Source organism: Paralichthys olivaceus, chromosome 5, assembly GCF_024713975.1.
Source record: "Paralichthys olivaceus isolate ysfri-2021 chromosome 5, ASM2471397v2, whole genome shotgun sequence".
Classification (NCBI taxonomy): domain Eukaryota; kingdom Metazoa; phylum Chordata; class Actinopteri; order Pleuronectiformes; family Paralichthyidae; genus Paralichthys; species Paralichthys olivaceus.
In genome coordinates, this window is record NC_091097.1 from 19,386,749 (window position 1) to 19,412,377 (window position 25,629).

At 46.5% G+C, this 25,629-nt stretch overlaps 3 protein-coding genes across 6 annotated transcripts in view; 2 read left to right on the top strand and 1 right to left on the bottom strand.

Annotated features, from left to right (window-relative positions):
* Positions 1-6,048, top strand: part of LOC109641396 (myosin-10) — a 44,517-nt gene extending 38,469 nt beyond the window's left edge. For all 4 annotated transcript variants that reach the window (XM_069524838.1, XM_069524840.1, XM_069524839.1 and 1 more), the window contains 16 exons: positions 688-900; positions 996-1,140; positions 1,223-1,429; positions 1,529-1,633; positions 1,720-1,872; positions 1,953-2,201; positions 2,299-2,511; positions 2,602-2,814; positions 2,903-3,064; positions 3,154-3,282; positions 3,429-3,517; positions 3,681-3,804; positions 3,897-4,105; positions 4,199-4,307; positions 4,394-4,566; positions 4,645-6,048. In XM_069524838.1, the coding sequence (XP_069380939.1) occupies positions 688-900; positions 996-1,140; positions 1,223-1,429; positions 1,529-1,633; positions 1,720-1,872; positions 1,953-2,201; positions 2,299-2,511; positions 2,602-2,814; positions 2,903-3,064; positions 3,154-3,282; positions 3,429-3,517; positions 3,681-3,804; positions 3,897-4,105; positions 4,199-4,307; positions 4,394-4,566; positions 4,645-4,798 (2,647 nt within the window). In that variant the 3' untranslated portion in view covers positions 4,799-6,048. The remainder of the gene's footprint in view (positions 1-687; positions 901-995; positions 1,141-1,222; positions 1,430-1,528; positions 1,634-1,719; positions 1,873-1,952; positions 2,202-2,298; positions 2,512-2,601; positions 2,815-2,902; positions 3,065-3,153; positions 3,283-3,428; positions 3,518-3,680; positions 3,805-3,896; positions 4,106-4,198; positions 4,308-4,393; positions 4,567-4,644) is intronic.
* A 483-nt stretch (positions 6,049-6,531) lies between these two features.
* Positions 6,532-9,014, top strand: LOC109644751 (serotonin N-acetyltransferase-like). Its single transcript, XM_069524842.1, has 4 exons — positions 6,532-6,670; positions 7,091-7,337; positions 7,586-7,740; positions 7,827-9,014. Exons 2-4 carry the CDS (start codon positions 7,184-7,186, stop codon positions 8,193-8,195), a joined length of 678 nt encoding a protein of 225 aa, XP_069380943.1. The 5' UTR covers positions 6,532-6,670; positions 7,091-7,183; the 3' UTR covers positions 8,196-9,014.
* A 2,351-nt stretch (positions 9,015-11,365) lies between these two features.
* evplb (envoplakin b) lies at positions 11,366-25,267 on the bottom strand. The gene is made up of 22 exons (XM_069525708.1): positions 25,090-25,267; positions 22,204-22,303; positions 21,545-21,699; positions 21,306-21,429; positions 21,081-21,212; positions 20,945-20,986; positions 20,685-20,846; positions 20,374-20,481; positions 20,184-20,279; positions 19,989-20,099; positions 18,711-18,857; positions 18,463-18,617; positions 18,230-18,327; positions 17,811-17,983; positions 17,486-17,664; positions 16,903-17,041; positions 16,610-16,803; positions 16,364-16,514; positions 16,180-16,263; positions 15,396-15,533; positions 15,224-15,316; positions 11,366-15,119 (listed from the first exon to the last, which is right to left on the bottom strand). Exons 1-22 carry the CDS (start codon positions 25,128-25,130, stop codon positions 11,610-11,612), a joined length of 6,132 nt encoding a protein of 2,043 aa, XP_069381809.1. The 5' UTR covers positions 25,131-25,267; the 3' UTR covers positions 11,366-11,609.
* Between the last annotated feature and the right edge of the window lie 362 nt (positions 25,268-25,629).

Sequence of the window (25,629 nt, forward strand, 5' to 3'; positions counted from 1 at the left end):
TGGGTTTTCACTTTGAGTCACTGAGATTCTGCAAATCAGTTGAAGATAAGTGCTACATAGCAGAACAGAATAATCATAACAACAACTTACAGAGCTGCAAGAAACATTCACGCTATTTATATGGAGCGCTGCATCGGACGGAGACACCAGACAAATATACAGCAGTGATTTTATCGTCTCATAAAAATAGCTCGTGGCTGTTGTTTCCCTTTGTGACATGGGTCTGCGTTTATTCATTGACTCTCACTGCAGTGGAATGTGTAGTGAAGTGTTGGATGACGTGAACTTCCAGAAACGACTGTAAACATCAGCTGCTTTATCAATGTCTCTGCTGCCACCTAGTGGATATTCTACACACCCGAAGAGTCAATGTGGTTCATTAATTCACTCAGATTAAAAAATAACACAATCTTTGCAGCACCATTTTCGTCAGGGTTGAAAAAAGTACAAATAGCTTAGGTGTTGTGTACATTAGAGTCACGCTGCTGCCACTGGGGGCTCTTGATGCCCGACCTACGGTTCAAATACAATAACTCACGCACATCTTATTTTAGTGGAAACTTGCAGTGAGGTTCCTTGTTCCTCTGATGTCTCTGATTTTCATCACACCCTCTCAGTCCCGGTGGTGTATCCAATCTCCACCTGAGCTTTTGCTGTGTGATCTTCAACGTTCTCCGTGTTCATCAGGACTGAGGACGAGGTGAGCCAGAGGAACAACGCGCTGAAGCAGGTGAGGGAGCAGCAGGCCCAGCTGTCCGAGCTGCAGGAGGACCTCGAGTCGGAGAAACAGGCCAGGAACAAGGCTGAGAAACTCAAGAGGGACTTGAGTGAAGAGCTGGAGGCCCTTAAAACTGAACTAGAAGACACCCTCGATACAACCGCTGCCCAGCAGGAGCTCAGGTACTGTGCTCTGTTGCATTTCTATCTCACAGACAGTTTTTCATTATTCATTCAACAGGAAAGAAAAGTATTTTCCGTGTCGCTGTTCTCTGTAGGACCAAACGTGAACAGGAGGTCGCAGAGCTGAAGAAGGCCATTGAGGAGGAGACTAAGAACCATGAGGCCCAGATCCAGGAGATGCGACAGAGGCACGGCTCAGCTTTGGAAGAGCTGTCCGAACAGCTGGAACAGGCCAAGAGGGTAACGACTCACTCCACAGTAGATCATCAAATCCTCCAAGGAGAATCTGACAACGCCAATGTTTGCTGTTTATTATTTCTAGTTCAAGGCTAACCTGGAAAAGACCAAGCAGAGCCAGGAGAGCGCCAACAAGGAGCTGGTCAACGAGGTCAAGAGCCTGCAGCAGGTGAAGACGGAGTCCGAACACAAGAGGAAGAAACTGGAGGCTCAGCTGCAGGAGTTCATGGCCAGAGTCACTGAGGGAGAGAGGGCCAAGGGAGAGTTGGCTGAACGCTCACACAAACTGCAGGTGAGACGATTTGAAATGATAATCAGCAACCAGGAAATATACTTCAGAAATATTTAACTTAACTCACACTGATGACTTGGCTTGAACCTCTCCGCACAGACGGAGTTAGACAATGTGTCAGCCATGCTGGAGGACGCGGAGAGGAAGGGGATCAAGATGACCAAAGACGTCTCTGGACTGGAGAGTCAGCTACAGGACACACAGGTGACTGTCATCCTCTCTGAACATTTCACCTCAGACAGATTTAATTAATGCTTTCTGTTCCACTAACTGGACACATTTTCTTGCAGGAGCTGCTCCAGGAGGAGACCCGTCAGAAACTAAACCTCAGCACTCGTATCCGTCAGCTGGAGGAGGAGAAGAACGCTCTGCAGGAGCAGCAGGAGGAGGATGAGGAGGCACGCAAGAATCTGGAGAAGCAGATGTTGACGCTACAGGCTCAGGTAGGACATGTGGTGGAAGCAAACAATGTTCAAAGAACTTTTTTTATGCTGATTGTGTTTGTTTTTTCTTCTGTGCTCAGCTGTCAGAGAGTAAGAAGAAGCTGGAGGATGACGTGGGAACAATAGAGGGTCTGGAGGAAACTAAGAAGAAGCTGCAGAAGGACATGGAGCTGTCCAGTCAGCGCCTGGAGGAAAAGACCATCGCATTTGAAAAGATGGAGAAGACAAAGACTCGTCTGCAGCAGGAGCTGGATGATCTCACTGTAGATCTGGATCACCAGAGACAGATCGTCTCCAACTTGGAGAAGAAACAGAAGAAGTTTGACCAGGTGAGAAACGTATCTGTGATATATTTTTAAATGTTAAAATGTTAACATTTGTTTTCTTAATTAGTAATAAGGATGAATTGTTAATTGTCCTCCATAGCTGCTGGCTGAGGAGAAGAGCATCTCAGCTCGCTACGCTGAAGAACGTGACCGTGCTGAAGCTGAGGCCCGAGAGAAGGAGACCAAAGCTTTGTCCATGACCAGAGCTTTGGACGAGGCGCTGGAGGCTAAAGAGGAGCTGGAGAGGGTTAACAAGCAGCTCCGTGCTGAAATGGAGGATCTGATGAGCTCAAAGGACGATGTGGGCAAGAATGTGAGTGTTAGAGGGTCGATAGAATACATGTTTTCACGACAACAGCAGTAGTTTCACCGCTCGTCCCCTTGTTTATCTCCTGCCCACCAGGTCCACGAGCTGGAGAAGTCCAAGCGCACTCTGGAGCAACAGCTGGAGGAGATGAAGACTCAGCTGGAGGAGCTGGAGGACGAGCTGCAGGCCACGGAAGACGCCAAGCTGCGCCTGGAGGTCAACATGCAGGCCATGAAGGCCCAGTACGAGAGAGACCTCCAGGGCCGGGACGACCAGAACGATGAGAAGAAGAGAGCCCTGGTCAAGCAGGTGCAGAGCAACACTTGACAGTGATTCACGACCTTTTAACCGATGTAATCCCGTCACACTGAAGACTTTTACTGGCTCCTCCTTCCAGGTGCGAGAGATGGAGGCGGAGCTGGAGGATGAGCGGAAGCAGAGAGGTCTGGCTGTCGCTGCCAAGAAGAAATTGGAGATGGATCTGAAGGATATCGAGGGTCACATAGAAGGAGCCAACAAGGCTCGAGACGAAGCCATCAAACAGCTGCGCAAGTTACAGGTACAGATTTGATGCCGCCGGTCTGTTTGAATCCGTACGGCTTCGTACGTGTTCTCCATTCATACCTCTTCATCCACTCCTACCTTCAGGCCCAGATGAAGGACTACCAGAGGGAGCTGGAAGACGCCCGAGCTTCCAGAGATGATATCTTTGCCTTATCCAAGGAAAACGAGAAGAAACTCAAAAGTCTGGAGGCTGAGATTGTGCAGCTACATGAGGTACAGGGTCGCGGGATGGTCCAGGCTGTGACATTTGATACGTTGCGTGGAGGGTTGTGTTGATTTACCGGCGATGTGTATTCACCGTAACTCAAAGTTCTGAAAAGAATGAAGTGCCGTCTCTCACCTTTCACCTTTCTGTGCAGGATCTGGCGGCGTCCGAGCGGGGCCGACGCCACGCAGAGCAGGAACGAGATGAGCTGCAAGATGAGATTTCAAACAGCACCTCCGGAAAGTAAGCTACACTCACCCACCGGAACACGACCCGGAACATTCCTTTAACCTCCTGAGCTGGAGTCGAGAGGAACCTTCTAAAAAAACAGATGGCCTCAGTGATATAAATTCTTCTCATCCACGTCACTGTCTGTTCTGACCTCTGATCTGTGACTGTGTGTCAGGTCGGCTCTGATGGACGAGAAGAGGAGGCTGGAGGCTCGCATCGCTCAGCTGGAGGAGGAGCTGGAGGAGGAGCAGGGAAACATGGAGCTGCTCAATGACCGCTTCAGAAAGACAACCATGCAGGTACGGAGCAATTTTGTATCGGTACCGTGGGTTAGGCAGAATTAGAGAACGCCTCATTGATCCGTCATCTCCTTCACTCCCCCCCCCCGCAGGTGGACACCCTGACCACGGAGTTGAGCGCAGAGCGCAGCACAGCCCAGAAGAGCGAGAACGCTCGCCAGCAACTGGAGCGTCAGAACAAGGATCTCCGGGCCAAGCTGGGCGAGCTGGAGGGTTCGGTGAAGAACCGGTTCAAGGCCTCCATCACCGCCCTGGAGGCCAAGATATCACAGCTGGAGGAGCAGCTGGAGCAGGAGGCCAAGTGAGACATCTGTTCGCTCTCTGTTCGCTCGTCTCTAAGCAAATGAAAAAGAGTTTAACTCTTGAAATCTTTTGGTTCCTCTCTCCATCGAAGGGAGCGCGCGGCAGCCAACAAGATCGTGAGGAGGACCGAGAAGAAGCTGAAGGAGGTCTGCATGCAGGTGGAGGACGAGCGCCGCCATGCCGACCAGTTTAAAGAACAAGTACGTCTGTCACTGAGTTTGACTAATTAGCTTTTTTAGCTGCAGTTACAATAGTTCACCATCTGTTCGCACTTTACTCGGTGCAGGTGGAGAAAGCTAACTCCCGTATGAAGCAGCTGAAGCGTCAGCTGGAGGAGGCGGAGGAGGAGGCCACGAGGTCCAACGCCTCACGCAGGAAACTGCAGCGAGAGCTGGACGACGCCACCGAGGCCAGCGAGGGCCTGAGCCGTGAGGTCCACACGCTCAAGAACCGCCTCAGGTACGAAAACATCCACCGACACTGACACTTCATCACGTCGGGGGTTTTCTCTGTTCACGCCCTCGTTCTCTCCTGCAGGCGCGGCGGCCCCATCAGCTTCTCCTCCAGTCGCTCGGGCAGACGTCAGCTGCAGGTGGAGGGAACGTCTTTGGACCTCCTGTCTGACGATGAGCTGGAAAACAAGATAACTGACAACAACGCCAACGAGACGCCCGTTCCCCTGCCGGAGTAGAAGAGCGGGGGGCCTCGACTCTGGCTCTTCCATTCACGCTTCACCTCTCAGCTCACACAGAAACACCCAGTTACTCCCGGCTTCAATCAGGACCCTGGTCTTGCCCCTCAGCCTCTCCAGCACTTAATGAAAGGCCCCCTGCCTCTGCTCTCTCCTCAACACACGCCGCATGAGCTCACCAAGAAATCCCCATATTCCTGATCCATCAAACCCTGAACCCTTGGCAGACACCAGCAGTTGGACCTCCAACGCTTCCCCTCTCTGCCTCACCCCTCTGCCTCACCCCTCCTCGTGGAGCCGCAGGACCGTACGGAAGCAGTAACACTCCCTAAACCCTTTGTGCACACGTTAGAAATGAGTAAATCTGATTCTGACTGAGTCAGGATGATAATTATCCTCCGTTGGACCGGCGGTTTCAAATGCTTCAGAATGCTAAATTTGCATATTTGAAATGAACGTTGGACGTTGACGAAAGCGAACGACCCTCAGACTCTATTTTTCCATCGATCCACCACAGTTTGTGCATCACATGAATTTAGTTTTGTTAGATGAACTGTAACTGAAAAGTATTTTCCTCAGTCCTCCGCCGGGATTGTTAGCTTGCCTATAGAAACGTGACTGTGCGCTGCCTTGTTGCCTCAGTGCTACGAAACGTCGCTCTCTTGACCAGTATCGGTTTTCTCTCATGTTTGACAGTAGGTCAGTGTTGACTTGTAATTATTCAGTGCGAGTGCTGCTCGCTCTCTTCTCCTTTTTCAGCTTCTTCTTCTTTTCCTGTGCCTTTTTTCACTCACTTGAAACCCATTAACGCCACGTAAACTGTTCACATACTGAACCGCGCGTCATATCATCGAAGTATTTTCATAAAATATTCATACGTTTGCATTTGAAATGAAATATTAGCGGAAGCCTTTTGATTTTCTTTGATTTTTATTACGTCCTACAGCTTTTACCGTGTGTTACAATGATGATTGACATGTGGAACCGTCGGGGATTCTTTGTAGATGGGTGCTACGACTTTTCTTATTAATACCTTTTATACTTGTTGAGTTATTGAGATTTAAAAACAAACCAATAGGCGTCGGCTGTATTTATATCTCCGCTATTGTATACAGTGCAAAACTCCATTCATATTTCAAAATGCTCAGTATTGCACAATGATCGACTGAACCTGTGCTCGCTGTCATGACATGTACAGTTCATGAGATGTTAGAGCTACATAATGCATTAAAGTCTCTGGAGCCAATTCACTTCCTTTGCTTTCATCGTCTTCTTGGGTGTTTTCTATTATTCAGGTCACTCACATGCACCATTTTACTTTTTATACTTAAAGTGCTGTTTGCTATTAACGTTTCTTTGCTTTCATCTTATTTAGGTGGAGTTGTAAAAACTTTTAGGTGTTGTTTTTTTTACATTTTTGGGATCTGATGACTTCTGACCACTGCTGGACGCATAGATTTGATTGAAATCTTAAACACTTCACTGAAACCAATGTCTTCTAACCATCTGCTGCTGCTACGGTCAAGGAACTAGATTTATTTTGGTCCCCGTTTGTTTGCAGAGCTGCAGAGAAGAAACAAGCTCGTTCACTCAGGACCTAAGATGTTGTCCAGCTGAATTAAGAAGCAAAAAATCTGATCCTGAGAAACAAAAGAGGAACACACGGACGATCACTTTCTCTCTGGGTTTGTTGTTGTCTCTGTCACAGAGGAGATAAAGACACTGTAATGCGCAGAGTTGTGGAAACAACTTCTCTAATCCTCCCATCATGTGACTCATAGTAATAATCACTTAATAATAAGGAGAGAAGGAGAAGAGGAGCCGGGCCGACCAGTCAGAACAGAAACCTTCACACTGACACATCATCCTCAGGTGAGTCTCCCTGTGTGAACCATCGTCATCATAACTATTATTCATTTTTTATTTTGTTTATTTTGAATTCTTTTACTTATTTTTACATGAGAGAGAAATCTCACTGACAAATTACTTGAGATGTTTCGGGAAACCAGTTTAATTATGTGATACTCACCAAAACTCAGGTGAACATCACTGAGTCACTGGTCTGTTCAAAAAAAAAAAAAAGGATGAAAACCATTTGTCAACTGTGTCTAGAGACAAACAACCAAACCACAGTGGACACAGTTAATTGCAGGTTTGGGAAAATTGCCGGACACAGTTGTGACCTTCATTCATTCACCGACATCCAATATTCAAATGCAGATGAGCTGGTGAAACACGGTGAGGAGAGATTTCCTATAAATACGGACTCAAACCTTCCTGTTCTCCGCGCAGGGCCGGACGGAGGTGATCCCCTGCGGAGCCGCACACACACACACCAGGAGAAAGAGGGGTTCTTTTTTTTTTTTCCCTTGTGAGATTCGAGTGATGTCTGTTGTGGGCGCGCTGCCTTTCATCAAACCAATGCAGCCTCCTCCCTCTGTGTCCCCCGGCCTCCAGAGGAGACACACGCTCCCGGCGAGCGAGGTCCGGCCGCTCAACACGCAGGATGCCATCAGCGTGTTTGAGATCGAGCGAGAAGGTGAGTGATGAAGACAAATCTGTTGTTTTTTTTTTTAATTTAATTTATTCATTTACAGATTTTTCTTTGTTTGTACTTGTCAGTGAGATTGTGTTTAAAATTTAAATTCTGCGTTCAGTAACGTTTACTGGGCAATTTGCGCCGCTTCTGTGGTGCGTAATAGTTGTGCCAAACCATTTTTGCGCACGGGCAAATCTCCTTCTCCCTCTCTTTCTTCCTCTCCCTCCCCCTCTCTCTCTTTCTCTCAGCGTTCATCTCAGTGTCCGGTGATTGTCCCCTCCACCTGGACGAGGTGCGTCACTTCCTCACGCTGTGTCCGGAGCTGTCCATGGGCTGGTTTGAGGAGGGCCGGCTGGTGGCGTTTATCATCGGCTCTCTGTGGGACCAGGACAGACTCACCACAGTAAGACACCCCCTGCATGTCTCCACCCCTCAACAGTAAAACCTCATCCACTCCACCACTGACCTCTGACCTCTCTGCACTGACAGGACGCACTGACCCTCCACAAGCCCCGCGGCTCCACCGTCCACATCCACATCCTCGCCGTCCACCGCACCTTCAGGCAGCAGGGCAAAGGGCCCATCCTCTTGTGGCGTTACCTGCAGTACCTCCGCTGCCTGCCCAGGGTGCGCCGGGCGGTGCTGATGTGCGAAGACTTCCTCGTCCCCTTCTACCGCAAGTCGGGCTTCAAGGTGCTGGGCCGCTGCGCCATCACCGTGGCCAACCTCACCTTCACCGAGATGTGGTACCCGATCAGCGGCCACGCGTACATGCGACGCAACAGCGAGGCCATCCGCTTCCCCCAGAATCCCCTGACTCTGCCACTGACAAAGACTGACGAGCAAGTTGGTTTATGACAAGTGAACCCTCATGAGTCGGGGGTTTTCAGTTCTGCTCTGTCTTCTCTGTTGGACTCTTCTGTCCCCTAATCTGAAGCTTATCAGTTCATCTTGTGTGAAACTCTCTCACTGTGTAATAATGATGATGTGATGTGTAATGTGACTTTGTTAGACTCTGTTCTGTGAGTTGTGCGTTGAACTATAACTAACGAATTGATGTATATAGTCAGCTTAGCATCTTTCTGGACTCTCCACAGTTACAGACTGACGTCAGGAGGCTTTAGCCGCTCCACCGCTGCCCCTCCAGCTCTATTAGGGAGCTTTAGCTCTTGTATTTAGAGCAGGATCCACTCGTCAGTTTGACCTGATACTCAAACCAGTCCCCGGTTTTTGGTTAGACGTTGTTTCAGTTTTTGTTTTGTGATTTTTCTTTTTCTAAGTTTGTGTGTTTCTGTTCCAGTATCTCGAGTTCAATAAAATGTTTTCTACTGTTTTTTTTTTAAGAGTAAAAAGTGAATGTGTTTGATTTGTCACATTTGTCAAATCTAATAACTGCAGATACTTCTGAATACTTCGTTATAAGAGGTCTTCCTGTGAGATAATATCATGCCAGTGTCCACAGAGCAGACGAGGCCTCAGTTTTCTTGACTGGAGCTTTAATCCATGACACAGACTCCAGCGTCTAATCCACTGACGTGCCAGACTGAGCAGCTCCGGCTCCTGAAGGTCAAACTTTTATCAGGTGTCACCTCAAAAATGTTTAATTAGAATATTAAGTATTGTGAATTGTTTTTCCTTCATCTTATCAATAAAACATCAAGTGTAACGAAAATATCATTTCAGGTTTCATATGTTGTTTCTACGAAGCTGAAGTCAAATCCACACATTCTGGATTCAATCCGACGTTTTATAGAACATTTAAAATTGACTGATGAAGAACAGGACAAAACAAATGAGGTTAAATAAAACTGATTTTAAAAGTTGTAAAAAATAAAACATAAATGTGTTTTTGGGTCAAATTTGGGGTTAAATTGAGTTTAAAAAAGAAAAAAACACTCCAGATGAATGTGAGGATGAATACGAGCACATCATGTGTTAAAGAACATCTGTCTTTGATTAGGGTTTCAGTTAGGGTTGGAATTAGGGTTAGGGTTGGAATTAGGGTTAGAGTTAGGGGTTGAATTCGGGTTAGGGTTGGAATTAGGGTTAGGGTTAGAGTTAGGGTTAGGGTTAGAGTTAGGGTTAGGGTTGGAATTAGGGCTAGTGTTAGGGTTAGAGTTAGGGTAAGGGTTAGGGTTGGAATTAGGGTTAGAGTTAGGGTTGGAATTAGAGTTAGGGTTAGGGGTTGAATTAGAGTTAGGGTTGGAATTAGGGCTAGGGTTAGGGTTAGGGTTAGAGTTAGGGTTGGAATTAGGGTTAGAGTTAGGGTAAGGGTTAGGGTTAGAGTTAGGGGTTGAATTCGGGTTAGGGTTGGAATTAGGGTTAGGGTTGGAATTAGGGTTAGGGGTTGAATTGGGGTTGGGTTGGAATTAGGGTTAGGGTTACAGTTAGGGTCTTTATTAGGGTTAGGGTTAGGGTTAGGTTAGGGGTAAGGGTTACAGTTGGGGATGGGGTTAGTGGTTTCTTTGTCTTTACTTTTTAATATTTGTTTACATCATATTCAATTTTCAATAACAGCGCTAAAGTCCGGATCACCATTTTTCTCTTAAATCAATAAAATATGTTCCCGGCTGCTGGTATTGTCGTTTGAAGAGGGAGAAAACCAGGAGGTGCCATTGAACAGTGCCGCGGTTCAATTGATGTGGTGTTGACATGATTGCAGGGCAGGTGCACAGGAGGCTTCATCATCATCATTGATGGAGCGAGTGAATGAGAGAGGAAATGCGCACATGCTCATCGTCAAAAAGGTTTCAACCATCAGCATAATGACAATAATAACAAACCAGCAAGACAAAGAGGAGCTGCCAATTATCTTGTACATCAACAGACTAGTCATAGGGGCTGTTTGTGTTTCTGTGACCTGTGCAGATATATTACTGGTTGTTTTTCAGGCTGTTTAGCAGGAGGGCAGTCATCAGGTTCACTTTGGTTTCGTCATTAAAAGTATCGAACCACCTTCATGTGAGATGACACAACCACCAGGGAACATCCTACTCCCTGCTCCAGACACAGAGTTCGGCCACTTCAGCCTCCAGACAGGCTCATGTGCAGTAATCCCACAAAGTCCTCTCCGTCACCAGGTAATCGGTCAGACAGAAATCCCATCGGAGGCAGCAAGTTCCCACATCAACATCCTTTACTGTAACCCCCGCTGTGGGGGGTCAGGTGAGCTCACAACTAATTAATTTATACTTTATTTAACCAGGAGATATGATAATGCTTCTGCCAGGGAGTCCTCAACAAGATGAAGTAAAAAATGTTCAAATACAAACACGGTCAGAGACAAATAACACATATCAACATTAAATGGGTCCAGATGCCATTATTGTTTTATTTCATCATTATTATTCAACTGTTTTACGATCTCTTTCACTTGTCTCTGATTTGAACTAATGTGTTTATTTTGTTCGTTATCTTTGATTCACATCTTGAGCTGTTTTGAAAGGTGCGATATAAAAAGTTTATTGTTAATGTTCACAGTTGTTTGGCTGTTTTTTCAATGTCCACGTGGTCTTTTAATGGACACGTGCCTCATCCATGCAGACGCAGGAGTCTGACCTTCTTAGATTAAGCACACTGGTGCGTGAGTCATATTTAATCTGTATCCTTAATCCATCATTTACAAGCATATGAGTCATCGGGGTTTACGAGCATCGTACAGATATTTTGACACAAGGTGTTAGATACAGCAGACGATTTACTGTCTTTTGGAGGAAGTACTTTTTTGTACATGGGAAGATACAGTTTTTTCTAAAGCGTATATAAACAACAATAACTGACACTGACAGGAATGTTTGAAGTTTAACATAACATTTAATCATGTTATAAATTATAATTAATCTGGAAGAATGTGATATAAATGGGAACCCTTCAAACAATTGTTGAGATGTTTGACATAAAACCACTGATTCAACCTAAAGGTGGCGCTATAGGAAAAGTCGGAGATCATTAGGCAAAATTGAGCTTAATGAGTAAATAGAGAGAGAGCGAAAGAGTAAATATTTGAAATAAGAAGAGAGACGTGGGTGTGAACTTTGTGGAGTTTAATGAAAACTTACGGAGGATTTAGTTTGAGAAAGCTGAGAAAAAACAAAACAACATGCAAAACATTTCCCCCATTTTTACAGAAGATCCAAAACAGGAAAAAAAAAAAAGAAGCAAATCCACCAAAAATTAGATTTTTTCTTGTTTTCAAAGTTGTGTGAAAATGTGTATCTGTTTCTTTACATGTACATGTTTTTGGTTTTCAGCCTCGAGCAACAGTCTGCACGTCTAATATTTGTTGTAAGAGGAGCTGAATCGATAGTTTGAGTATGACGGAGCATTTCCGGCGTCTGTCGAGGCGGCAGGAAGCAGCAGGAGTCCGGTGCTGACGTCTCTCTTACACCGATCCATCGCCTGCTTGTATGATATCTTTTCTTTAGTGATGGGGTCTTCCAGCTCTTTCCTGTAGGAAGCCTCATCTTCCAGCTCACTGGCAGTTGTGCTGTCAATTAAATTGTTGGCGAGAGCTTCTTTGACACTGAGGCGACCTGCTTTACTGGGATCCACCAGCCCACCGGTCAGGTACTGCGCCTCCATGTATCTTTTAGCATTCTCTTTGGGGATATATCCTTTCTGAGCCGCTGGTCCTACTGCGAGACGTGCTTTGGTCACAGGATCCTCGACTCCAGTGAAGGCTTTCTGGGCATTCAGAAGTTTATACATGTGACCCGAGTCAATGAAACCATGTTCAGCTGCCTTGTGGACGGACAATTTGTCCTTATTGGCGAGATCGACAATTCCCCCGGAGGCTGCCTGAGCCTCGAGCAACTTCAGAGCTGTATCGGCATCTATGAGTTTGCGAGTGAGAGCACTCCTCACAGACATGCGGCTTTCAGTGGTGGTGTCAAAAATACCGGAGATTGGAAAATGCTCATCGCCTGCAGAAGCAACGGCCACAGAAGAAGAGACGTTGTTCAAACTGGTACTGGAGTGAGTGTTGAGGCTGGTGTAGGAGGTCCTAAGAGAGCTTGGCATGGTGTTTAAGGGAGAGGCTGGAGCGGGTTTCGTGGGTGATCTCGGGGGGACTGCTATCGGAGGAAGGATGGGCTTTCTGGTTTCCCCGGCGACAAGGAGAGCAAACTCGGAAATGGGCATTTTCCCTTCCTTGAAGCGGCTAAGATCATAATGGGTTAAGCGACCGTCCCTCAGAGCGTCCTTGACAGAGTACTGCTTCCCACTCTTTCGATCCTGCAAAATTGTTGTCTCCCCATCTGGACCAGTTGAGGTGATCTCCTCCCAGTCGCACTCCAATTCCGCCAGGTGAATGTACTGCTTGCGATCAATCAGCCCCTGCAAGTAGGCGTCATAGGGAGACATGTCTTTGCCGGTTTCTGGATCCATGATGGTGATCTTCGTGGAGAGGTTTGACTCTCTGGTGTGAGTTTCGCTCTGATCCTCGTTCTTAACTCTGCCCTGCAGCTCCATGATGATGGTCTCCTTCTCGTGTATGTTGTCCTTCTCTTTGAGGATCTCTCTCTCCAGCCGTTGTATCTCACTGGATACCTTCAGACTCCTTTGCCGTGCGATCTGGGATCTCTCACTCATCAGTTTGGATTGCTGCTGGAAGGTAATGCTGATGTTCTGTTTCTGAGACTCGAGCATTTTGAGCTGTCTGAGAAGATCCTCCTTCTCCCTCTGCAGACCATCTCTGATACCGACGAGAGATTTCCCCTCATGAGAGGTCACAGACTTCGACGTCTGTATATGAACAATTTTGATGTTGATGTTCTGAACATTATCTTCCTGGTCTCGTCTGAGATTTCTCTCGTGTGATACTAGCTCTCTCAGATGTTCCCTCTCAGCCTCTAGCGCTGGGTCTTTCTCTACACGCACAACTTCTCGGTAAACAACCTTCTCCAATGACTTTTCCTTTTGCAGAAGTTCCAGTTTGACCTTTAGGTTGCGTATTTCTCTCTCCAGGCGATGGATGTTGTTGGCCTCTGTCTCCATGTTAACACGAATACCATCAGTGAGTTTTTCCAGCTTTGCATCCCTCTCCACTTTCAGGACCTCCTCGATTATGATCTTTTCCTCAATGGGTGCTGGAGCGTTTTCCAGTTCAAGAATGCGAGATTTGATCTGCCTGAGCTCCGACTCCACTTGAATCTTCCTCTGACGTTCATCCATGTGAGCCAGAGTGTGCTCCTTCTCCTGAATCAGGGCTCTGAGCTGTCTGACCTCCAACTCAAGCTTCCTACGAGCTTTCATCTCATCATCCAGGTTCTTGTTCAACTTTTCGTGGTTCAGGATCTGCTTGGGGTCCCTCTGAAGAATTACCATTTCCTGCATTACAATCTTCTCCTCTGGCTTCTGCCTTTCTAGAGTAATATATTGGTTCTGCAGGTCAAAGAGACACTCCTCCACACTGCGACGCTGCTGAATCTCTTCTCTAACATTCCTCCGAAGTCTGTCAGCCTCTTTTTCAAGAAGAGGATCATCCTCGTATTTGACTACCTCTCTATTCACCAGTTTTGTCTCTACTTTAGATTTTTCCGCTTTCAGCTCATCTCTCTCTTTACGGAGGCGGGTTAGCAGCTCCAGGGTGGTGTCGCAGTTGACTTGCAGACGGGAGAGTTGGTTTCCGAGCCTTTGCAATTCCCTCATGACCTCTGGGCTTTTCTCTTCCTTGATCACCTCTTGGGTCACCTCCTTGTACTCCACTTTGGGTTTCTGAGCTCGCAGAGTAGTCAGAGAGGTTGTCACCGTGGTGATTTCTTTTTCCACATTGGTGCGGTTTCTGCCAGAGTCCTGCATCTCTTTCTTAAGACGCACCAGCTCTACTTCTGTCTCAGGATCGATTCTGTAGATCTCATTGATGATCTCTTTGACCTCAACTTTTTGCTTGAGCCTGTCCAATTCACCGTAGCGTAGCTGAAGGGTTGTCAAGTCCTTCATCAAGATAACATTCTCTTCTTTCTCCTCTTCTAAGGCCGTTCGTAGTTTCTTCGACTCCTCCAGCGTTTCGGGGTCTTGCTGGACTTGCTTCACCACCTTCGTGACTATCTTTGGCTGGATGGTGGGAATGACCCTCTCTAGTGTGTTGATCTGGCTCCTTGTGCTAAAAATGTTATCATTTAGCGACTTGCACCGAGATTCCTCCTCTGCAATGTCACCCTGGAAAGTGAAAACGGCTTTCAGCATCTCTGGATCCTTTTCAAGCCTCACAACCTCCTTCTTGACAACCTTCTCCTTGATTTTTGGTTGCTGCTGAGCCAGAAGTGTGAGCTGACTTTTCACCTGAACTCTTTCGGTATCTCTTGTTTGGAGTTCCATTTTTATCCTCTGCATCTCCTCTCTGATCTTGGCTGCCTCTTTATCAAGCTGCGGGTCTCTCTCGTATTCAGTCAGTACCTTGGTCACTAGTTTAGGTTCGATCCTCATCAGCTGTCTTTCCAGACTGATGACCTTCTCGTTCATAAATTCGATCTCTGAGTAGGTACTTGACCTCTTAAACGTTTCCTCCTGGATGCGCTTTTTCAGGGATTCTAGTTCCAACTCCAGTTTGGGATCACGATAGTACTGCACCACCTCCTTCTCCTCCAGCCTCTCCACTCCTCTCCTGTTCTTCAGTGACACAAACCTCTTGCGGTAGGTTTCCAGGTCTTTTTCCGCATGTAAGCGTCGAGCCTGCTCCTCACTTAGCTCCAATTTGAGACTATCGCTCTCCTGCAGGTCCTTCCTGTCGCTCTGTAGCTGCAGCTGCTGATTGCTGACGACCCGACTGACTTTCTCTTCATTCTAAAAGAACGAGGGAAAGAGATGGTCACTGATAATGAAGTGTTTGTGTGGATCATCACATGATTGTACTGTAACATGGCGGTTTTATTCTAGTTTTATCATACCCTGGCTTTTATGTTCTTCGTCATCTCCATCTGGTTGAGTCGCTGGTTGTTCTCTGCCGACACCACCGAGAAAAGGTTCAGTAGATCTTTTTCCTTTAGAAGAAGCACGAGACAAAATGAGTTGAGACGCTAATTGTTGACCTAACTTTCATCTGTAGGGACGCAACCTCACCTTTGTCTGCACAGCCCGAGCCATAGTTGAAGTTGGACGTTTCTTTACAACCGGTTCGTCATCGTCATCATCATCATCGTCGTCATCATCGTCATCATTGAGAGTGCTACGGTAAGTGTTTGATCTCATCTCATACTCCTGAAAAGAAGAATATTTGACCATTAGGTAATTTACCATACAAACTTTTTATGTTTTAATGATGCCACTTTATAATGACGTCTTTTATACCATGTGATTGCGAAGGATTTGTTGATAGAGATATAGATTCTGTCTTTAATCTCATTGGTTGCAAAAGTTAAAGCATCATTACACAACTTGACGTCTCAGTTTAGCTGCTTCATCCTTAAGAGGCTGAAGACCGACCGTCTCATTTCAAATGCTCCTTCAAATGCATCTTTCCCTTCATTGAGAATCAGAGGCTGCACCAGGTGGATCGTTCCCAGCCCCACCTATCCTAAAATAAATTATGCTTTGTTGACCAACTGGTTTACATAGAGGTAATGGTGCTGGCAAGCGGCAAGACGTCTAATCTTTGTGTATCAAGGTGAAACTAAGCTAACGGTACACACATTAATAAAAAAACAAAGGTGTGTTAAAATGTTCTCATCCTGTTTAACTGCAGATCTGTTGCTCGGCTTTAGATTGTCTCTGTGGCTCCATTATATGAGAAGACATCATGGAAGACGTCAGCCTTGATCTTGACCTTTGGTCGATCGGATCCGAAAACTTTCAAACTGATAAACAGATAAACTCCCAAGTAATGATCCCACCAGGTTACACTCACATTCAAGACATTCTGCAGATTAGAGGAAAGATCCTTGACTCGATCCAAATCCCCTGATTTCTTCTTGATGTCCTCCATCACTTTCTAAACACGGGACACAGTTAAATGAGACACAGCAGTTTGATACGTCACCGTCGGAGTTCATGGAAGTTGGCGGCGGGTTGATAAAAATACGACCACTCACCTTCTGAGAGTTCTGCTTGGCTGTTATCTGCTTCACGTCGTCAGTGGGTGTGATTGCATTATTGGGCAAATTAACCAGGAAGAAATCCAGTGACTGACAGGCGTTCTGGAAATTTTGGTTTTTAATGTTTGCCTCCTGTAAGAGAGCGGACCTAAAGAACAAATAGAGAACCAGCACTCGTCAGGAATGAAAGAATAATCTGACAGGACATGAGAAGAATTTAAAAAACCATACATCCCGCCTCACCTTTCCTGGAGCTGATTACTGACGTTTGCGTAGCGGTTCTTCAGACGTTTCACCTCATTCTCCTGCCGGTGGATGTCGGGACAGTATTCGTTGAAACTCTTCTGCAGGGAGCTGCACGGTTGCTCAGTCAGGTCCAAGTCTTTGCCTAATTGCGTCAAGTCAGGCTTCTTTGCGACCACATCCTTGCGCAGAACCTGTTTGACATAAAGACAAAGCAGAGATATAAAGTAAAAAACACACACGGGACGTCAAACGTTCTGCGCCTATAACTGAGATGTTTTTTCAGCTCGCACCTGCAGCTGCTGCTGGCGACTCTGGAGGGCGTTAGGTTTATCCATAATGGCGCCATCTTTAGCGAGCTGGTCCTCAAACCCAGAAACAAAGCCGTCCACCTTCTGCATTTGTTTTTCCAGGAACATGGAGGCTGACGCTCTGGAGGGAAGCAGAGAGATAATAAATAAAGCATTGCAAACGGAAGGATATATTTCATAATAAATACTACATTATATTAATATGCTTTAATTGTCTCCTCCAAGGAGGTTATGTTTTTACCCCTGTCCGTTTGTTTGTGTGCAATATTACGCTTAAAATACAGGACGTGTTTCCACAAAACCTGGCAGAAGGATGTGTTATCGGTCTGAGAAGAACCGTTGAATTCTGGTGCAGATCAGGGAACAGATCCAGGAACTATTCAACACTTTCTTTGACATTGTAAGTTAAGAAGTTTTGATTTTCACGGGTCTCTCAGGGAATCATTAATGGATCTCGATGAAAGAATTAGAGAACTCATTTCTATGTGTGGGGAATTTGGTGAATTGATTGAATCGGATGGGGACTGCTGGGCCTTAGCGGAGGTAGACGCTCTGCTGATCTTACTTCTTATCATAGAGACCAATAAGGGCGTTGATGTCTTCGATCTTATTATTGGCGGCACTGAATTTTATCGGCAGGCTGGAGGCGGAGGGTCCCAGGGGTTTCGTGGCCAGAATTGGCTCCATCTCTCTCTGGATCCTCAACTTCTCAGACTCCAGCTTCCTCAAGCTCAGAGAAGATTTCTGAAAGGCAAAGCGGGAAGATGTCACCGACACGTCTGAGCAAGCTGAGGACGATATTTAGAGAGTAAATATGATAATGAAACTGTAACCTAGGGGAGGTTATTAGAGCGTAATGTTGTTTGGACTTGACAACCCTTCGTTTTCACCTCTTGCTCTTGCAGCCTGTTTGCCAGGTCTTGTGTGGGGCTGCGGCTGTCGAGCGGGGCCCTCAGGCGGCTCAGGATTTCTTTTTTAAGCCTCTCCAGGTCTTTGTTGATCCGGTCTATGTCTCCAGCGAGCTGCGCAGCTTTGGGATTTTCTGGAGCACTTTGTACGGCGGCTGAGGACGAGCAAAAACAATTCTACAGAGGAGAGTTCCAGAAGGACGTGTGTGTTCTAGGTGTTACTCATGTTGTTGGGACTTAAATCTGTTAACACGGACGTCTTATGGGTCCTCATAACACAAATCAATACATTTTCAGGTTTTGAGGTTATGGAGGGTTTAAGGAAAGTAGTAGCTATGGTTAAGGTTCGAGGAGTTCTCCAGGAAATTATTGTAAATGATTGAAAATGTGTTTCCTCTCACCTGCCTTCTGAGGGCGAACCACCTCCACAGTTGGATTCCTCAGTGAGGCCATTAGTCCAGATCTACGATTCTTCAGGTCCTTCAGGGCTCGGTCCAGACTGAGCGCACACACACACACACACACACACACACACACACACACACACACACAACGTGTTTCACTCAACTCCATCGTCACTCACAAGATTATTTATCTGTTGTAGAAACACCCTGTGAGCTTTCACAGTCTTTACCTGTTGACTTTCTCCAGAGCCTCAGCATCAGGCGGTGGGATCATGAAACAAGCCCCAGGAAGCGTCTTGATGTGTCCGCTGCTCGTCTGAAGCTTCCAGTCCTTATTGTCGGAGTTGGACTTCAGGACGAGCTTGTCCCCGCGACGCACGGTGTCCTGAATCACACAGAGACGTCAACACGATGGAGGCGATGACAGTGAAAACGTCTGAAAGGCACAAGAGGCCGTGTGCAGATGATCCCCTCCTACCTCCTCGTCGGCCCAGTCACACAGCGACACCGCCGCTGTGGGAGTGGTGGGCAGGGTTCGCCGTAACTTCAGGGGCAAGATTTTGCTGCTGCTCTCCCTGAGGGACGCCAGGCGCTGCTCGTTCCTCTTCACCGCTGGTTCATCTCCCTGAAGGTACGATTTAATAACAATGAAAGGGCCATCCACTACAATACAGAATGCAATACAGCTTAACAACAACAGCAACGCAAGCAGAGATTATTATCTGAGCAGGTTGAAGTGCTTCTGCTGATAAAGTCCAGATACCAGGTCTGAACTGTGCCCTCGCTGCAGGAACACAACCAACCCTTAATCATCAAGATCCACCATATACGTCCCTGGCTCTTCAGCTGTTGGTAAACCTCTGGGTCTTGACCTGAGGAGTGGGACGTCCTGATTGTCCCTCCATTATCTTTACCACTGTGCTGGAGCCGATCCCAGCTGACAGCAGGTGAGAGGTGGCGTGGACACTTAGCACTCAGGGCCGACAGACAGACGTCTGTTCACTGGTCGTGTAGTTGGACGTGGACGCAGACCAGCTGCTGCTGCTGCATCTGAGCATTCGCTTATTTAAACTGTTGCATAATTTACTCTGTGAGGACTGATGGCTTCATTAATGATGAGCTGAGCATGAGGCTGTGATGACGGGCGTGACAGACCTGACATGCATCCAGAGTCACAGACATAATTATAGTCTCTCTCTCTCTCTCTCTCTTTTATAATCACTATGCTGCACTGAGGAATCTGAAAGTCAAACTTGAGGTTTATTCCATTTCTTAAACCTTTTATACAAACTGACCCTGTTCTGTTGGTTTGACTGAAGAAAAAAAAAAAAAAGACAGAACCTGCTTCTCAGAGACGTCGACCACAAAACTGCTGAAACTAAACAAACAGTGTCTGTCAACACGGGAGGGAGGAACCTGATGGTTGTTATAAAAACTAGTAGAACTGAACAGGTCACTTTTCACACACAGGTTTGCACAGCTCTCCATATTTGGAGTTTTGCATCAACCAAAACCTGAATCATCACCATTCACACATTACCCCAGACCTCCACCATCCACCCATCGTCTATACCAATTATGTTTCGAGGGTCTTGAGGGGGAGCTGGAGTCAAACTATAAACTTTCTTGCTGTGAGGCCACCACCTGCCTCATCAGGACCAGTAATAATATGTTTTTTTACGCCTACAGCTGCTGTAAAAATCACAAAACACAATGTGCCGACCCCTTGGAGACTCTGTAAAAAAAATGGTTGTACCTCCAGGGCGAGCAGGACTTCAGGGTTGCTCTTCTTCGCCAGAGCTTTTGGGTCCATGTTGGAGTTGAGTCTTTCCAGGGACTCGGACAGCGTCTCTGCATCCAGCTGGAACTGCAAACGGACACGACGCAAATGATTTAACGGAAGAACGATGTCAGAGTCAGCGGCAGCGAGGTGACGTCACAGGTCCTGTACCTTTTTGTAGTCCTCGATGTTGTCCAGATGTGTTTCCTGTGCCAGGCACAGGTTGAGAAAGGCCTGCCACTCGTTCTGCACCGATTCTTTGTGAGCCTGATGAAACAAACGCCTTCAGTTCAGTTTCATCTGATTTCACTGTATTTGACCACAACAAATCCTCCTGATCCTCATGTGTGACGCAGCGCACCTTGATCGTTGGGATTCCAGGGTGATTCATCTTAACCAGACGATCTCCTGCCTCGTGCAGCTGGTTGATCTCGGTCTCATGTGCGAGCAGTCCGTTATTCTTGAATTTCTGTGCAAAAGCATAAAGAGGGATGAAGAAAACCCGACATAGTGTTTAAAGTATTCAAATACATTTCTCCCAGTGGCTAAGGAGTTGCTCAGCGTCAGCGAGGGAGCCGGTGCTGCTGGGACCAAGAGGACAATTCTTGAAGACGCGTTGTCAAACAGAGTTTTAATGTTCTTCTGCACACATGCACCTCGCTGGCCCCTCACCTCATACTCCATGCGGACCCCCGGGGGGTCGACCATGCGATCGCTCCAGTCTCTCTGGAGGATCCTCTCCTGCTGCCCCGACAGGTAGACCAGCTCCTTGCTGCAGTTCTGCATGTACTCGTACAGAGAGGACAGGTTGTTGCGCCTCTGCTGGGATCTCTCCTGTAAAACACACAAAAAGATGCATGTCAGATAAAGACACATGCGTGTGCACAAACATGTATGAACTCCTGCAGACACACTGAAGAAAAAAAACTCACCAGAAGTTTAGCATATTGCTCTTTGACGGCGGCGTACTGCTCCTGAAATCCAAGGAGAAGAAGCAACATGAACATGACTGATCCTGCGTGTTGTTCTGCAGAGTGCACGCACACACGTGTCGTGGTGTGCTGCTACCTGTGAGCTGGTGGTGCCGGGGTGCAGCTGGTTACTGTAGGCTTCGAACTCCTGGTGAAGAATGTTGTGTGCAGCAATCTGCTTCTCCACGTCAGACAGTTTGGGGCCATACGGTTCTGCCTTCAGCTGTTTCTGTAAAACATGACACAGCGGAAAAAACTCCTCAGCCCCTGACTCGGAGGAGAAGGTTCAGATCTTCTTGAGTCTGATGTTGCGTCCACTGACCAATTTTTCACCCAGCAGAGGACCCCAGCCAATCTTCTGTGACAACTCCAAGTCCTGCTTCTGGTCATACAGCTCCCTGTAGGTGGCGCAATCCTTCGCCCAGCGGTCGTGCAGATTCTTCACACTGGAAACAGGAGAATCAGGTGTTTCAGTGGATGGACAGGTGGACAGGTGGAGGATAACGGTGAAGGGCATTGTGGGAGTAAGAGCCTCGGCTCGATGCCCCTGATGAAACTCACTCTCTCTCGATCTCGTTGACCTGTGGGTGCCCCAGCTTCTTGGCTCTGTCCACGTCCATGAAGAGTTCTTTCAGCAGCCCCTCGGCCTGCGTCAGGTCTTCTGCGTTCTCCCTCTGGTGGATGAGCTGCTGGTTCTTCCGTTCACGCTCTGTGTCCTGACGAGCAGCAGGAGGAAGATAATACTGATGAAAACCTTTCAGCTTGGAATCGCTCCATTCTCTGCTTTTTATAACTGACGGTAAAAACTTTTGAAGTCACATTTGATGCCTGTTGCAGTTGATAATCACTTTGAATCAGAAGACTAGTACAATTGTATTTGTTATATTAGTTATATACTGTGTCAGAGGTGTTTTTATTATTTCACAGTGAGTTTTAGTGACATATTTTTTAAAAGGAAGCACTGATTCATGCTTGTTTACTGTAAATCCAATAAAAATACTTAAATAAATAAATTACTCGTTTGATTTCTTACGTAACAGCAGCCTGAGGGACGCCAGGGTTGAGGTTTACAGGACGGTCATACTTCACACATGTTAAATTGCACATATCTTTTTTTTTTTTGAAGTGTTTTCTATACTGTTCCTTTATTTTGTATTTATGCTTCTGCACAAACACAAATGTCTTGTATCGGTAAACCAACTTCTGATTGTGACTCTTACCAAAGCCAGATGCTCCTCTGATCGCAGGATGTTCTTCTCCACCTGGTCTGCATTCTGCTGCATGCGAGCGATCAGCACGGCCAGGTCGTTGGCCTGAGTCCTGAGAGAGAGAGAGAGAGAGAGAGAGAGACATGATGGTCAAACATTTCATTCTGCACAGAAACCTGCATCATTTGCAAGATGTCACAAAACTAATTTCCCTATCCACGGAAATGTTTTGCAAATCTATTTCTAATGTGTTTTAGCTTTGAATTACTTTCCAAGCACAAGAATGAAAATAAAGTGTCAGCAGCTAAATGCACTTAAATTATCAAAATGCAGAGTTACATCATGAGATTTTCATTTTTACAAGAATTTGAATCATAACTAGTATTTATACTTTGGGGTCTTTAATAGTTTAATATTAGAAGTTTCAAGTAGCATCACGTGAAAATGTAAACGTTAGGTACAAAAACCTTTAAGTTACAGTGCTTGAGTTGCTTTCACTGGGTTTGTGATGTTTATCTATATTCATAATCTAAAGTCATTGTTTCAGATGTGAACATGAAACACGGGCGACAGAAACTATTTCCTCGTCTCTCGCTCTGCCGACCTGTTTGTGTTCTCTTGACTGTTTGTTCTGTCAAACCTGGCGATGTGATACGAGAGCCAACTATTTACCCTGACACACCCTGATCGAGACCCGAGGGACACATAGTCGAGGGGGGAGTGTCGCAAGAATGTGACACAGACATTCCAGCTGAGAGGAATCCAGCTCTTATCAAGACACTTGTAGTCAGATATCACTGCTGATAGTAGGTGGGGGGGGGGGGGTTACTCCCTGCAGTGGCATTTTTATTGTACAAGTACATCGACTTGAGTTTTTGAAAGTATTTGAAGTACTTATGATAAAACAATCTGCCAAATAATCTCAAAGTCAATACGGCGTTTTTTTTTTTATTTGAAGCAAATCTGACACATCACAGTGACGTAAGTGTTCGGAGCTTTTACTCGGCGACTTCAGCCTCAAGTCTTCTTCAGTGTAACTCAACTGTTTGTTAGATTTGCTGGAACCACTCAGGGTTATTATTGTGCAGGGACGTGAACCTTTGGCCCGGTGTGAAGTCCTGAGCACGTCTCTGTACTTTGTTCCAAACTTTGTTCGGCCTCGATCTCAACAGAGCAGAGAATCTAGTGTCTCACAGCCTGAGAGTCTTTCAGGTCCCGTCCCTCTGCCACTAAACCCAGACCGAGGACGTGAGGGTTCTCCTCGCTCGACAGACGACCTCCGGAACTCAGTCCGGATCAAACGTATATGAGAACTTCTGTCAGTGAGATATTTCTGTTTCTTCTGTTCTAATAAATGTCGTGAGTTTACGAACAATCTCAGCACAAAGCTGCAGCACAGCAGACACTGGCCTGTGGACGCTCTGAAAGCACTGTAGCTTTACTTCACAGAGTAAATGAGGAAGCTTCATGTTATTGTAAAGTGAACTCCTCATAAGAAGTCATATACGTTTCTGCGTGTAAACTTTTTTATTGTCTGAAACTGGAACAATATTCAGGTTGATGCTTGAAAATAAGCCCTCTGTGTTTTCTGCCTCTCGTGTTGATCTAAACTAAACTAAACGTGAATGCAAGTGTAATAATCTGATGATAAAATGTCAGAGGGACCATGTTTCTATATTGAAAACGAATCTACTTGTAATAGAGTATAGTTACTGTGGAGTTAGTGCTTCTACTTAATTAAAGGATCTGAGTACTTCCTCTATGACAGCCTCTTATCTCTGCTGCAGAAGTTCAACACACAGGGGGGGGGGCTTCATTCATCATAACATTGTGAATGTATTTCAGAGAAGCTTCACACAGACCCCCCCCCCCCCCCCCCCCCCCCGATCACCCACCCACCCCCCCACACTCAAGTCACAGCCCGGCTGAAGACAAACAGACGAAGCTGCAGAGAGACCCTGCCCTGCCACTCCGTCGTCCCTTCACTGTCTCTGTCGGGTCTCAATCTCAGGCCTTTGGTTTCGTGTGCACGCCCACAGTGAAGCAGCATCGATGTTCAACAGCATGCACCCACTTAGTCACAGCGAGAGAGAGGTGGGGGGGGCTGAGGTTGCACAACATCTCAGGAGAGGACACGTTTATTACCATGAATCACTTCAGAAAACAAGAGCACAGCAGCTCCACGATAAAACTCACTGTGTGTTACTGTGGTTCACAGATAGAAACTCACACTGTGTGTTACAGTGGTTCACAGATAGAAACTCACACTGTGTGTTACTGTGGTTCACAGATAGAAACACACTGTGTGTTACTGTGGTTCACAGATATAAACTGGTGACCTGTCGGCTCAGTGACTCACATCTGTGGCCGAATGGGTGTCGGTCCAATTGCATGATACACCCCTTGGACAAAGATACAGATGAATGCAATGTGGTTAAGGCAGGTAAGCAGGTGAGGTGGCATCAGTAAACACTCAGTGAGTAACAGGGTGAACGAGAAAAGACTGAAGGGAGGTTCATTCATTCTGCATGAGGCCCCTCCAGCTCCTCCAGCTCCTCCAGCTCCTCTAACCTTTCTAACGAACGAGTGAAAGTCAGGAATCTGTGTTAAACACAGATTATTTCTAACTGTAGGATCATCGTTGCTTAATGTGACACCTGAGGAACATTGTTACTGCGTGGGGGGGGAAACAGCCCTGTCCTGTGCAAACATGAACTGGGAGATAAAAGCCCGCACGAAGCAGATTTAGCCCTGAAGGGTGAAAACAACTAAGTGTGAGACAAGAGAAAGTAATTTAAGACACACACACACACACACACACACACACACACACACACACACACACACACACACACACACACACACACACACACACACAGGAAGCTCTCCGAAACTCACTTGCTGATCTTCATTTGAGTGTTTTCCTTATTCTTCGACATCCTGCCACAGCGTCCAGGCCCGTCCCTGTGATCTGAGTTGTATTTCTTCCAACTCCTCACTCACTCACTCACTCACTCACTCTCTCTCCTCTCCTCTCTTCCTCGTCCTCTCACTGCCACTGTCTCTCGCGGCGTCTCCCTTTCCAGTTGAGCGTCCACCTGTCTCAGCTCCTCCCAGAACCAGCAGGTGTGTCTCTGGAGGAGGAGCAGACCGGACGGACCTGTTCCGCTCACGTCCTCTGACTATGACTTGATATTCCAGCAGCTCGTCCTCCCTGCATGTCCAGTTCATAAATGTGTGGGTTTCTCTAAAGCGTGATCCCTGAAAAAAAAAAGAAAAGAAAAGAAAAGAGTCTCCAGTGATATTTTGATGAGTATCTGGATGAACCTTCTGATCAGCGTTGTGAGTTTCTGACTCTACATGTACACCTGTCTGTGTATGAATAATCTGTGGAGCTATCTGTTATCAGCTGCACAAAAAAACATCTTGAAAGCCCTC